The sequence below is a fragment of the Microcaecilia unicolor genome, chromosome 3 (genome assembly GCF_901765095.1).
Source record: "Microcaecilia unicolor chromosome 3, aMicUni1.1, whole genome shotgun sequence".
NCBI lineage: Eukaryota > Metazoa > Chordata > Amphibia > Gymnophiona > Siphonopidae > Microcaecilia > Microcaecilia unicolor.
The window spans coordinates 244097433-244111677 of record NC_044033.1 but is presented as its reverse complement, the minus strand read 5'-3'; the positions used below and the strand labels follow the sequence as shown (position 1 = coordinate 244111677).

The 14245-nt window shown below is 44.7% G+C and overlaps 2 protein-coding genes and 1 long non-coding RNA gene across 3 annotated transcripts in view; all 3 read left to right on the top strand.

Annotated features, from left to right (window-relative positions):
* The window catches only part of LOC115464537 (zinc finger protein 845-like), a 924208-nt gene that overhangs the window by 366919 nt on the left and 543044 nt on the right, over window positions 1-14245 (top strand). The gene's annotated exons all lie outside the window — the stretch shown is intronic.
* Window positions 1-14245, top strand: part of LOC115466435 — a 478102-nt gene that overhangs the window by 198594 nt on the left and 265263 nt on the right. The window lies entirely within an intron of this gene.
* LOC115466395 (oocyte zinc finger protein XlCOF6-like) overlaps window positions 8842-14245 on the top strand; it is a 33694-nt gene continuing 28290 nt past the window's right edge. Inside the window, exon 1 of the mRNA XM_030197593.1 lies at window positions 8842-9090. Coding sequence (XP_030053453.1) covers window positions 9067-9090 — 24 coding nt within the window. The 5' untranslated portion in view covers window positions 8842-9066. The remainder of the gene's footprint in view (window positions 9091-14245) is intronic.

The following is a 14245-nucleotide window of genomic DNA, read 5'->3' as shown; positions in this document are numbered from 1 at the left end:
GTTTAATAATGTTTTTATTGATGAATGTATAAATGATACAATATTCTAGCAATCTTTAAAACCCGATTAGCCAACATTTCAAATCTGTATTAATATTTTAAACGTCTATCATCAACATTTTTATGTTTATTTTCCCCCCTCCCCCCATCCCCCTCCCTCCCCTTCTGTTATATAGTATGTTTATTGACTGTATCCAATATTGAAAAAGAAAATCTGTACAGAGTTATTATCAAGGAAGTTTAACATGAACCTTTAGCGTATATTGAACCACAACCAATGTATTGTTTAACCAGATTTCTAATGGAAATAAATATGGCATGCTATCAACATTCCATAGTCAGTATATGCAAATCTTGTGTTTCATTGCTTTCCACGTTTCTTCCTATCATCTGTCAAAGTTGTTGTTCATCAACACGTTAACGCCCACAGGGCAGGAGAAACGTATCATTTTTAAAATATCATCTTCCTCTTCCCATTTTTCAGATTCCCATCAATCTATGTCCTACTTTCCCCATCTACCTTCCCGCCCCCCCTTAACCCACCCTGAGATATCTTCCAGAAATGTATCTCTCTGTAAAATCAAAGGGAATTCAGCACCAGACTTCTACCTCTAGTGTGCAGTGTCTGAATATATGGGCCCCAAATGTCCAAAAAGGCCTTCCTCCTCCTACTTGAACCTCCCACCCCTCGACGTTCATATAACATTAATTCATGGAATCTGTTTCTCCAGTGCCAGAAGTCCGGGAGAGCACTTCCAACCCATTGACAAAGTAATAACCTCTTGCCCACCAAACAGGCCCTACGGATCAAATGTTTCCCAGATATGCTCTGTAATGCAAACACCTCATGCCTGTCCAACAACACACCCATCGGGGAGACCACTACTCCAGAGCCCAATATCAAGGACAGATACTGCAGGATCTCTCTCCAAAAAAGTTGTACCCGAAAACATTCCCACAAACAGTGAAACAATGACCCAGGTAATCTTCTACATTTTTCACATAGTGGATCTTCCACCCCTCCCATTCTAAAAATCTGAGCTTTTGTAAGGTATGCTCTATGTAAAATTCTGTATTGGCATTCGCGGAAGCCCGCATTGCCAGTCATCTCCGGAATTCTAGACACTAACATATTAAAATCCAAGGACAACCCTGGTCTCGCTAAATCTCGGGCCCATCGTATTTGTATTAACTCCCGGTCCTTTAAAAGTGGCAATTTTCCTAAGATCTTATATAACTTAGAGACCGAGAGACGTTCTGTATCTTCTCTTGTTAAAAATTGTCTGATTCGGTGACAATGTCTATGTTTTAACGCCTTTAAGTCTACTGACCTCACATAATGCATAATTTGATTATAAGCAAAAATGTTGTTCATGCTATAACCAATACCCAATGCTCCTAAACTTAATAACTCCCCTTGCTTGTTTAACAAGTGTTCCAGACGACTAATGCCCAAGCGTCCCCAAGCCCGAAATGTTTCATTATCTATCCCTGGTTTAAACAATAAATTCCCACAAATAGGTAGCATGTCTGATGTATGTTTCGATATACCCCAAACGCCCATCAGGTCTTTCCAAAGAGATCTCAAAGCTGTCAGCAACAGGCTATTTCTTAAATGCTCAGGTATATGCACCCTAGGTGCCTGTAGTAAAAAATAAAAGTGGCAAGGAGCAAAAAATTGAACCTCTATTCTTCGGGGTGTATAATCTTCACGGTCAAAGAACCAGTCACCAAAGTATCTCAATAAGCATGCCCTGTTATATCTTCTTAAGTCTGGCATACCTAGGCCTCCCTCTTTCCAGTTGCCCATTAACAGAGGCAGCGGTAGTTTAGCTTTTTTCCCCCCCCAGCAATATCGTCTAAGCAAACGATGCAAGATTTTGAGTTCTCTTTGTTTGATAAGGATTGGTAGCATCCGTAGGCAATAAAGCCATCTGGGAAATTCCACCATTCGAAACAACTGAATGCGTCCGTAAAGTGTAAGAGGCAAAGTCACCCAACTTTTCAGTCTTGTCTCTGTCTCACCCAGCATTCTATCCACATTCAATCGATAGAGATCTGCTGAGGTCATAGACAACCATATTCCCAAATAGCGAAATGACCCCCGTGCCCACCGAAGTGGGAAATCCTGCCCCCATTCCTTCTTCTGATCTTCCGAGGACGCCAACGCTAGAGATTTCATATAGTTGAGCTTAAATCCCGCATAATCTCCAAATTCTTGGAATAACTCCAGCAGGGCCGGGAGAGATTGAGATGGTTGTGTCAAGTGCACCAATAAGTCATCTGCAAAGGCTGACAATAGAAATCTCGAAGCCCCTATCTGGATTCCTTTGATCTCCGGATGAGTTTGTATCGCCCTAACCAAGGGGTCCAAAGATAAAACAAACAATAGAGGAGAGAGCGGACATCCTTGTCTAGTACCTCTAAGTATATGAAATAATCGAGAACAGGTCCCATTCACCCACACATAAGCCATTGGTTCCGAATATAGCACCTGAATCGCATCTAAAAATGATCCTTGAATACCATAGTGTTTCAGAGTCTCGAATAGGTAAGGCCAGCTCACTCTGTCAAAGGCTTTCTCTGCATCGAAACTAATTAACAGAGAAGCCAGCTTTTTATATTGCACTGTCTCCAAAGAGGCCAAGACTGCGCGAAGATTCCGAACCGCTGTCCTCCCCTTCACAAACCCCACCTGAGCTTCCTCCACCAAGTCCGGGAGTACCTGAGCCAGCCTGTTCGCCAGTATCTTAGCGTATAACTTGGCATCTACATTGAGAAGGGAAATTGGTCTATACGCTCCAGGGTCTGCTCTATCCCCCCCCTCTTTTGGGATAACTACAATCTGAGCTCTCTTCATTGTGTCAGGCATGGTCTTCTCTTTTACCATAGAATTGAACAAAGCTAAAAGTGGTCTTTTGATATGCTCGTAGAACTGTTTGTAAAACTCTACTCGATAGCCATCTGGACCTGGCGTCTTGTGAGAAGCACTTTGTTGTAACGCCAACATAAGGTCTCCTTCCTCGAGTGGGCTATTTAGTCGCTGTATTTGGCAAGGGGACAACTTGGGCAACTGTATGGATTCTAAAAACATATCAGCGTTCAATCCTTCATTTTCCGGCCTAGTATATAAAGCCTCATAATATTGGCCAAATCGATCTGCTATATCTTGGTCCGTTCTCAACAGTCTCCCATTTGAATCTTTCAATTGTAAAATTTTAGAGGCTCCCCTTTTGCTTCGCACCATGTTTGCCAACAACCTCCCTGCTTTATTGCTATACTGGAATAGTTTATATTTATAATAAAATTGGGATTTAACCGCCCTCCGATGCAGCAATTCATTGAGCTCTTGCTGTGTACTTAAAAGCAGTGACTTATTCTCCGCAGTAGCAATCCTACCATACATTTTTCTATATTTACGGACCTGTGTTTCCAGCCTCAAGATCTCCTTATCTCTAATCTTTCGAGCTCTAGCACAGTAAGAAATGATGTTTCCACGCAGGGCAGCCTTTTCTGCTTCCCAAAAAAGGGTCGGCTGCTGTCTATGAATCCCATTATGGAACTCATAATCTGTTATCTTCTCTGCTAGAAATGTCTGAAATTTGTCATCATGTACTAGGTCTAGGGGATATCTCCAAAGGCGCATTCCACCCTCCTTCCCGGGCCTCCCCCATCTCAGCCAAATGATAGCATGATCTGAGACCTCATAAGGACCAATCTCAGCCTGAACCATCTGTGAAAACAGGGGAGTTGAAACAAATAGATAATCTATTCGGGATTGGGACGCATGAGCTCTGGAGAGATGAGTGTAATCTCGATCCGATGGGTGTAGAACACGCCACACATCCACAAGGTCCAACGCATCACAGAGCAAAGCCAAGGCTCGAGCACCTCCTCCCGAACCCCTGGCACCAGTACCAGATCTATCCAGCCGTGGGTCGACCACTAAGTTAAAATCACCTCCCAGAATGATATTTCCCCCTTTAAATTTGGACAAATTGGAGATCAGCCCCTGAAAAAACTTTTTATCATATGTATTTGGGGCATATACATTACAGAGTACTAGAATATGACCCTCAATCTCTATCTCCGCCAGAATATAGCGGCCCTCCGAACTTCTCAATGTGGAGGTGACCTTTATCTGCAGACCCTTTCGAAAAAGAATCAGGACTCCAGCTTTCCTCCCCACCGCTGGGGCTTCCAACATAGATCCCACCCATCCTGTCTTAAATTTTAAGTGTTCCCTTGAGGACAAATGTGTTTCCTGGAGTAGGGCTATATCTACTTGTTGTCTTTTCAGCACCTGAAGCACCTTTGTTCGCTTTATCGGGGATGATACTCCCCCAATATTCCACGAAACTATCTTAAGTGATCCCAGTACAGCAGAAATTCAATAACATCATAAAAAAAGTTATACATTTAAACGAAAGAAGGGAAACCCTCCCAGCCCGTAGGGCCTCCCCTTTCAGTCCCTTTGAATTTTGTCTCTGAAATCCAAATTCTGTCAGATACTTCCCTCCCTCTTTAACCCTCCCCCCCCCTATCTCTACCCCCTCCCCCCCAAAAGCACTCAACCATTCCCTCATGGTTTAAATCACGTGAGCTCCCCCCTCCCCCAACACCCCTTCTAACTTTAATATCTAGTATAGTACCTTTTACAATCCTTCCCCCTTGTTTCTTTATATAATCCTTATACCCATTACTATTGGGGTTATCCCCTTATTGTTATCCATAATTACTCTGTGATAACCTCTCTCTGAAAAGAGATCCATCCAACCTTTATAATCTTTATCAGGGAGTTACAGTATCAGATGTTAAGGCCCAATTATAAAACCGTATCTTTCTTCCTCCAAGTTCAATTCTCCGTGCCCCTTTAAACAAAGAACCTTTGAAATAACAGCAGTAAACATATCATGCCCCATATATCTTCCTTATAGTCAGTAAAAGATAGATATTTTCTGGGCTCTAAAATTACCAAGTTGTGTCCCGCCTACTCGGCGTGAACTCGCCATCCCCGCTTTTCAAATCTTCATCTTACTCAAATCAGCCATATTTTCTTTTTTGTTCTTTCAGGCCGGATCCTCAGGGGTCAGGTCTCGCTGCACAAACTTTAACGCTTCCACCGCTGATGAAAAGAGCGAGTGTTTCCCATTATGCCATATTTTTAGGCGGGCCGGATAAAGTAAAGCAAACTGAATTTTCTTTTCAAACAATTGTTGGCACACTCCACGAAATGCTCTTCGCTGTAAAGAGACTCCAGTCGAGAAATCCTGGAAGCAGCGTATCGTATGGTTCTCATATTGTATGTTCCCAGCCTTTCTGAATGCCCGGAAAATTTCTTGTTTATGGGCAAAATTTAGGACTTTGAAAATAACAATTCTTGGGCGGGGGTCCTTCGAATTCCCAGGTCCCAGCCGGTGAGCACGTTCTATTCTTAAAGGCCCAGCAGACATTTGTAAAGATAAGATTTTTGGTAGCCAGTTTTCTAAAAAGTCTCTTAATTCTGAGTCTTTGATCTTTTCAGGCAACCCAATCATTCTTATGTTACTTCTGCGAGCTCTATTTTCTAGATCTTCCAGCTTACTCTCCAGCCGTTCTACCTTGCTCTCTAGGTCTTTTTGTGTGGTCTCATGCTGCTGCACTTGATCCTCCACATCAGATAATCGCTGTTTATATTGAGAAAATTCTGACTGTATATTTTCCAGCTTCGCGTCGATGCCTCCTAATTGTTCTTTGATCGCTTGCAGTTTGTGGTCTACTGACGCCCCCAGCATAGCAGAAACTTCCGCTGCCACCTCCGCGGCCCACGCCGAGCTCACAGACCTCGGACCGTCTCCCTCTCCGTCCGCCATCTTGGAATCTGCTGTGCGGGTCCGCATGCTTTCTTTTTTGGGGGGTTTAGCCGCCATCTCTCCTCTGTTAAGTTTTATTTTAACAGACCGCGATGCCCCGATGTTTCGGATCGCCGTTGTTGTTCTCTTCGCGTTTTAATGCAGCGAAATAAGGTATTGAATTTCGATAAACGGCGCGGGGAAGGCGGGAGCTCAGCACGACGATACCTTCTCTCTAGCCGTGCATCACGTGATCTCTTCCCCGTCCATTTTAATAATGGTCTATGGACTTTTCTTTTAGGAAGCTATTCAAACCTTTTAAAACCCTGCTAAACTGACTGCTTTTACCACATCCTCTGGAAACGAATTCCAGAGTTTAATTACACATTGAGTGAAGAAATATTTTCTTCGATTCGTTTTAAATGTACTACTTTGTGGCTTCATTTCGTGCCTCCTAGTCACATATTAGCTGCCTAAATGTGCATTAGTAAAAGAGTCCCTACATATGTGAAAAATGAAGATAAGAGGGCAAGCTTTCACCCCCAGATCCTCTTCTAGAATCACCCCTGAAGATAAAGTACAAGTGTGTGTAATAGTGAGTGTGGGCCGGTGTTAGAGAGTATATAAGGCATAAGGTGATAAAAACAATGTGTGTGAGTGAGAGCATTAGTGTGTACAGTATGTCAGAATGATTGTGATTAACAGTGTCAGTGTTTTGGTGACAGATGGTGAGTGTGCGTGACAGAGTGCATTAGAGACAGAATCTGTTTTACTGATATTTTTATCCAGTCATTTGTGATGGGTCCTCTCTTGTTAGTCTGTAATGACTTCCCTAAATCCAGCAAATCTATAAACTGAACAATATTGCATTAGGCAACAGGACTAAACCAGTGACCAAAGTAGGAATAATCCATAAATAAGTAATGATTGAAAAAAATACCAAATCCAATCATAAATATCGGGAGGCGGGGCTGGTGGTTGGGAGGCGGGGATAGTGCAGGGCAGACTTATACGGTCTGTGCCAGAGCCGGTGGTGGGAGGCGGGGCTGGTGGTTGGGAGGCGGGGATAGTGCTGGCCAGACTTATACGGTCTGTGCCCTGAAGAGCACAGGTACAAATCAAAGTAGGGTATACACAAAAAGTAGCACATATGAGTTATCTTGTTGGGCAGACTGGATGGACCGTGCAGGTCTTTTTCTGCCGTCATCTACTATGTTACTATCGTTACTATGATTACATGTGTAAAACCAATTTTAAGAACAATATGAAATGCTTTGATGTTTCACTTATATATACTGTCAGCTACCAACATTTGCTTATTTCTGATCTGACGAAGAAGGGCAACCTTTGAAAGCTAAATAAGAAATGTATTAAGTTATGTCCAATAAAAAAGGTATCATTTTATTTTATTTTCCATGTTTTATTTCTATTGATTACCTTTAAAAACAATATTTAAAACTCCAATATAGTCAAGTTTCATCGTAAGCCTGCTTCAGGGGCGCACAAACAATCCTTGAAGAAGTCCCACCAGAAACTCACAAAGCTTTTCCACATGTAATAACAGAACTCATCCAGGTAATGGATCTCTCAGGACCAGTGGCGTAGCCACAGGTGGTCCTGGGTGGGCTGGGGGGCTGGGGCCCACCCACTTAGGGCTCAGGCCCACCCAACAGTAGCACATGTTTAGCAGTAGCTGGTGGGGAATGGATCCCAAGCTCTGCCAGCTGAAGACTTCTCCCTGATGGTAATGAAAACTCTACTCTCCATGATACCAGCACCTGCACATGCTCAATTTTCAGCTCATGCCTGCTGCAGACTGTCAGGATGGCTGGACATACTTAAAATTAATATAGAATAATATTAAACCAGCTTCTGACCTCTGAGAACTCACCCCTCCCTCAGGAATCACTGAGGATGAAATGGACCAAATGGTGCTTAGAGGTCTGATAGCCCTTTTGTTTCTCAATTGCTCCTGATTAACATACCTTTTGTCCTATCTGGGAGCAGGGCTTGAGAACAAAGGAAGTCAGACATAGAGGATCCATCACTAGGGACTTCAGAACCTGTGAAAATGCTCACCTTTCCTGACTTCAGAAAGTAATCTGTAGTTTTGTAAAGGAAATAACTGGGAAGGAGAGAAGTTTTTGATCTCTCTCTCTGCTCCTGTTCCCCCTCTGTTCTTATTAGGTATAAAGCAGAGCACAGGGGGGCACTTCTCTATCTGTCTCTTGGCAGCAGAGCACAGGCCTCTGCATGCACTTCTTCTTTCTCTGCACACCAAGGCTGAAAACGAATTTTTATTTTTGGACGCGTGTATTAGATGCGTGCCAAGTGGCATTTGGCTAGAGTAGGTCATTACCGCCCGGTTACCGCATGAGATTTACTGCTAGGTCAATGGCTGGTGGTTAGGTTGCAGTCCCAAAATGGATGCGCGGCAATTTTTAATTTGCCACACGTCCATTTTTGGCAAAAATAAAAAGGAGCGCTGAAAAATGGATCAGCGCAGGTCCAAAACTTACGTCTACACTACCACAAGCCATTTTAAGTGCACCTTAAGGACCCCTGAATATCCAGGAGTAATTCATCCAGTGGTGGCCAATGTTTTACAAAATGCTGGCCACCGCTGGCTCTAATATTGACCGGTTATAATCTCCACTGGGTCCTCTGAGAGTTAGATTCTTTTATCATGATTACCTCTTTACTTACAATATTATAGTTGCATCCATTTTATACCACTTTGTTAACATGATTTACTATGTAAGCCGCATTGAACCTGCTAATGAGTGGGAAAGTGCGGGGTATAAATGTTACAAATATAAATAAATACATAAATAAATTATTTATTCATTATTCCTGCTTCCCTGCTGGATTTGAAATTTGCAGGAATTTTGCCTCTTTGCTATCTCTGCTGAGCTACCTTAAAGGGGCGGGGTCTCCAACATGAGCTCAGCTGAGGAGCTAGTTTGCGCATGCTCAGGTCTTTTCTCTTGTTGTCGGATTTAGAAGGAAAAGCAAATCCTTTGTTTCCCAGAACCGGGAATCGTGGCACCTAAACCCCAGGCTAGATCTGCAGAGAGACTTTATCTGGGACTCATAGGAATGACCCCAGGCTTCCGCTGACCCCTGTCATATTTATCTGTCCAGGAATAGTGAAGTGGGGTCGGGACGCCGGGTAAAAGACAGATCCAGTGAAATCTCCAGCCTGAATCCGGCCGGGCTGCAAAATTCAGAGGACAATGTCTGCCGTGGTTTGTGATCGGGTAAAAGAAATTGTTTTTTTTCACGCTACGTGTCCCACTTTCTGACTCGCACTAATATGCACAGACTGGACAGCGGCCACTCTTGTGCACACGGTCGGCCACGCTTCCACGTCACTCCTTGTTTCTTGGCAACAGGTCTCTTACTGGAAATGGAAAGAATGTTGTTGTGCAAGGCCTCTTTGAACCTTAGCCCCTGTTTTGTTGGTTAATAGGTTTGGTTGATATGGGGTGGAAGCAGCAATGATGGGGATATTTAATCTCGCTGTTTGGCCTATTAATCCTTGTATTTCAAATTTTTTTAATTGTTTACTTAACTTTTTATATTTTACTTTTGTGAAACGCATAGTAGATGACAGCAGATAAAGACCTGTATGGGCCATCCAGTCTGCCCAACAAGATTAACTTATAATATAACGTATGATGTGATACGTATGCTTGATCAATTTCTCCATGCCATTTTCAGGGCACAGACCATAGAAGTTTTCCCAGCACTGGCTTTGCTTCCCAGTTTATTTATTTGCTGCATTTGTACCCCACATTATCCCACCTATTTGCAGGCTCAATGTGGCTTACATTGTATTGCAAAAGATCAAACATATAAATGGCGAGTGACCGTACTCACCCGCAAATGCGCAGTAGAGACTGCCCTCTCTGTCCCGCCCCCACGTCTACGGGATGACGGGGGCGGGACAGAGAGGGAAACTGCGCGAAGGGGAGGGAGGGAACTGCCGACGTCGCTACCGCTTCCCCCCCCCAAGGTCGCCGCTACCGCTCCCCCCACCCGGAGTCGCCGCCCCCCCTCCACCCGGCCTGAGCACTCTCTTCGGTATTGAACTTACATCGCTGACACGCAGCAGGCAGATCAGCAGAGCTCCCGTCGGCCTTCCTTCCCTGCCTGTGTCCTGCCCTCGCCAACGTTACGTCACACGAGGGCGTGACACAGGCAGAGAAGGAAGGCCGACGGGAGCTCTGCTGATCTGCCTGCTGCATTTCGGCGACGTAAGTTCAATAGCGAAGAGAGGGCCTGGGCCAGGTGGCGGCGGCGACTCTGGGGGGGCCCTGCAGCGGCAAGGGGAGGGGGCCTTGGAAAAACCCTATACTAGCCCGTTTTAACGGGCTCAACGGCTAGTATAATTATGAACAGAGTAAGAGGTTTGTTCTAATTTAACATATTATGCAAGAATTGAGGAAGATATGTCTGCAGAATGATTTACAAACTCATATTAAGAAGCAGTAAAATATAATGTGCAAAAATGATAATATGATTAATATAATCAATTCAGAGGGATCAGTAAGTGGTTGGTTTAGATATAGAGTAATTACGTCGTTAAGGAGGATTCTTATTGTAAGTTTCTTTGACATGTGCGTTTTTAATAATTTCCTGAAATATGTCAAGTCCCGTGTTATTTTTATAGTATTCGGTAGTTTATTCCATGCTTTTGTGCAGAGGTATGTGAAGGTAGATGCGTGTAATGATTTGTATTTGAGTCCTCTACAATTAGGGTAGTGGAGGTTTAGGAAGGTACTGATGAACTTTTGATGTTTTGTGCTGGTAAGTCAATTAGGTCTGACATGTATGAAGGAGCTTCTCCATGGATGATTTTATGGGTTAAGGTGCAAATCTTGAAAGTAATACGATCTTTTAGTGGAAGCCAATGCAATTTTTCTCTGAGGGGTTTGGCGCTCTCGTATTTTGCCTTTCCGAATATGAGTCTAGCTGCGGTATTTTGTGCAGTCTGAAGTTTCTTAATGGTTTTTTTCTTTACATCCTGCGAAAATGGAGTTACAATAATCCAGGAGGCTCAGTACTAATGATTGTACTAACGTACGGAATACTTCCCTTGGGAAAAAAGGCTTCACTCTTTTTAGTTTCCACATTGCAAAAAAACATTTTCTTTGTCACATTCTTAGCATGGTGATCAAGGGTGAGATTTCGATCAATAGTAACACCCAGGAGTTTCAAGGTATTTGCAACAGGGAGAGTGTGGGATGGTGTGTTTATATTGGTGTAATTAATCTTGTTAAACTGCGATGATAAAATAAGACATTGAGTCTTTTCTGCATTGAGTTTAAGTAGGAAGGCATGTACCCATGAGTTCATAATTTGGAAACTGGTATTAATTTTATCTGTAATTTCTGATAAGTTGCTCTTAAATGGTTACTGGTGTTGCCATCTAATCACCACTAAGGTTGTTTGGTTTCATGCCTTCCATACAGGATTTCTTTCTGTTTATCCTGCGCATTTTTGAATTCTGTTACTGTTTTCATCTCCACCACCTCCCGCGGGAGGGCATTCAAGGTAACTACCACCCTCTCGGTGAAAAAATACTTCTTGATATTATTCCTGAGTACCTCCCCACCACCTGCAACCTCAGTTCATGTCTTCTAATTCTACCACCTTTCCATTTGGAAATTAATACCTTTCAAATATTTGAATGTCTATCGTATCACCCCTGTCTCATCATTCCACCGGGGTATACGTGTTCAGGTCCTCAAGTCTTTCCTCATCTGTCTTGTGATGCAAACCCCTTACCACTTTCATTGCTTTTCTCTGAACTGCTTTGTTCTTCCTTTGTTTAAGTTATTGCCAGTTTGATGAGGCGTGGAGTATCTGATAAGTCTTTAATGATTGCATAGTATGGGTATGATGTTACTTTCTGTGAGTGGGTTGGTTAGTGTTGAATGGATCAGTGTTAGGGAGTAGGTTTTTAGGAGTAGTTTGATGGTGTCCATTTTGGTTTCTGTTCCCTATGGCTTCCTATAGACCCTGTTCTGATAATTGGGTGGGTGATAGGACTTTGGCCCAGATGCATCAAACAAACGTAAAAAAATCTAAATCGTTAAAGTCCTTAACGATTTTGAAAAACCGAAGCATGCACCAAAAAAAACAGGTCAAACATGTTCGTTGCAGTATCGAGAAGTACAATGTATCAATCAATCGTAATCCCTGTCGGTAATGGCCCCCTAAATCATGCGCAGAGCAGCCAAGCGTTATGCTGGCTGCTCTGCACATGCCACAAACGTCCAAAAAAAACCACAACACAAACACGTGGCTCCCCACTTCCCCCTGCACTAACCAAAGCAAAAAAAAAATCCAAATAGATCGGGAGGGGGCAAAGGCGCTCGTCAGGAGCGTCCTGTATGGGCGCCCTTGCCCCCCCCCCCCCCCCGAGATTGCCGCTGTTCCCCGCTTCAGCTGGTTTTAATAAAAACAAATCTCCACATTTTCTCATCCCCGCTCCCCCTCCCTTCCTGTGTCTCCTGTCCTTTGCTCCAGGGCTCCACCTCCCGCCATCCTCCGCCTGCGCCCATGTGCCCCGCCCCCTGGGATCGTCGCCGCCGTTCCCACCCTCCACCGGACCCCCCCTCCGCATTACCGTCCCGTGCAGCGCCTCTCACCTGTATGCGAAGGTGCTGCACGGGATAAAACATCTGGTCGCCAATTGCTTCTCCCTCCTCCGACGTCAGTCTGTTGTTCCTGGGCCCGCCCTCCATTGACGTACATTACCTACGTTAGTTATCTACCTGTGTTAGCTTAGTTTGCCTTTCAGCTACTTACATCAAAATAGGGTCAATTTCAGTGATAGTTAATGAGCCGGGGAGGGGGGAGAGCAGTTCTGGGTCGGGGTCCTTGGCAGAATGGCCCAAATGGGAAAGGTTGCTTTTGATCCAAGATATTTGAAAGACAATGGTAGAGTACTTAGTTTAATTGCTCTTTGGAATGTGGTAAGCACAGTGTGTTTGAGCACTAGTTTAAGATTTCCTCTGAATCTTTTACATTTCTCAAACCTCTCATTCAAGATGTACACTTGAGCAATCTTGCTTCTTTAGTTAAAAGTTTGTTTGTATGCAGGCCAGGTTATAAGATTAATTTTCCTTTCTAATTAGACCAGCTTACATAAATCTGCTCTCCTCTCAAGCCCAACATCTTCGGCTTGATCAGATGCAGTGCAGAAGGCTCCTCTAAAGGGCCTTTAGAGCCCCCTCAATCACAGGGTCTCAGTATCTTGAGGCACAATAGACAATGTACTCACTGTCTGATGTTCTGGCACGTTGCCCAGGGTACAGAGATAAGTGATAAGTCAGTGATAGGTCAGGACGAGTCAGGGGATGAACAGTGAAGAAAGCGGAACGGAAGCAAAGGGTCCACCATGCAGCCCAGCACCCCTCCGGTCATGCCGAGCTCCCGTAGGCAGGTGCTGGCGTCTAGGCTGTTCATCCACGCTGAGCCTGGCTGCAGCAGCTCTCCGTCTAGTGGAGGGAGGGAAAGGATGCTCTGTAAATGTATCTGTCACATATAAACCTTATTCTACCACAACATCACCTTGTATTTGTTCATACCGGAATTGGCGAACGCCGATATGGTTCTATGTAAGCCACATTGAGCCTGCAAATAGGTGGGAAAATGTGGGATACAAATGTAACAAATAAATAAAGCCGCTGCTCACCTGCTGGCTCAGTCAGTTGCAGTCTCTCGATGAGCCCGTGGCTCAGACTAGCAGGGAGAAGTAGGGTCGTGATCCAGTCATAGGTTCCGATTTGGGGTATCTCGAGCAGTGCCCGGGCCCCCTGTGCCGGTGCCCCGCTGGGCTTCCTCCTTCCTATTGTTCCGATCCCTCAGCTCCCGTTTCAGCCGTCGACCTGTGCACTCCAGCCCCGGGCACGGAAGGAAGAAGGGCGCCCCCCCCCCCCCCCCGGGCTTCAGCTGCTCCCAGCGCCACTGCTGCAGGGCCGTGGTTGCATCGGAGCCGGGGGCACGGCTCGGTCACCTCTCGTTCCTGCAGGTGGGCAAGCGGGAGGCAGAGCTGGAAGCGCGATCACCGTTGGGTGAGTCTCGCACGGTCCTCCTTGGGGAGATTTTCGGCTGCCTCTCCCTGTGCCGGAGGCACAACATAAGTACATAAGTAATGCCACACTGGGAAAAGACCAAGTGTCCATCGAGCCCAGCATCCTGTCCAAGACAGCGGCCAATCCAGGCCAAGGGCACCTGGCAAGCTTCCCAAACGTACAAACATTCTATACATGTTAATCCCGGAATTGTGGATTTTTCCCAAGTCCATTTAGTAGCGGTTTATGGACTTGTCCTTTAGGAAACCGTCTAACCCCCTTTTAAACTCTGCCAAGCTAACCGCCTTCACCACGTTCTCCGGCAACG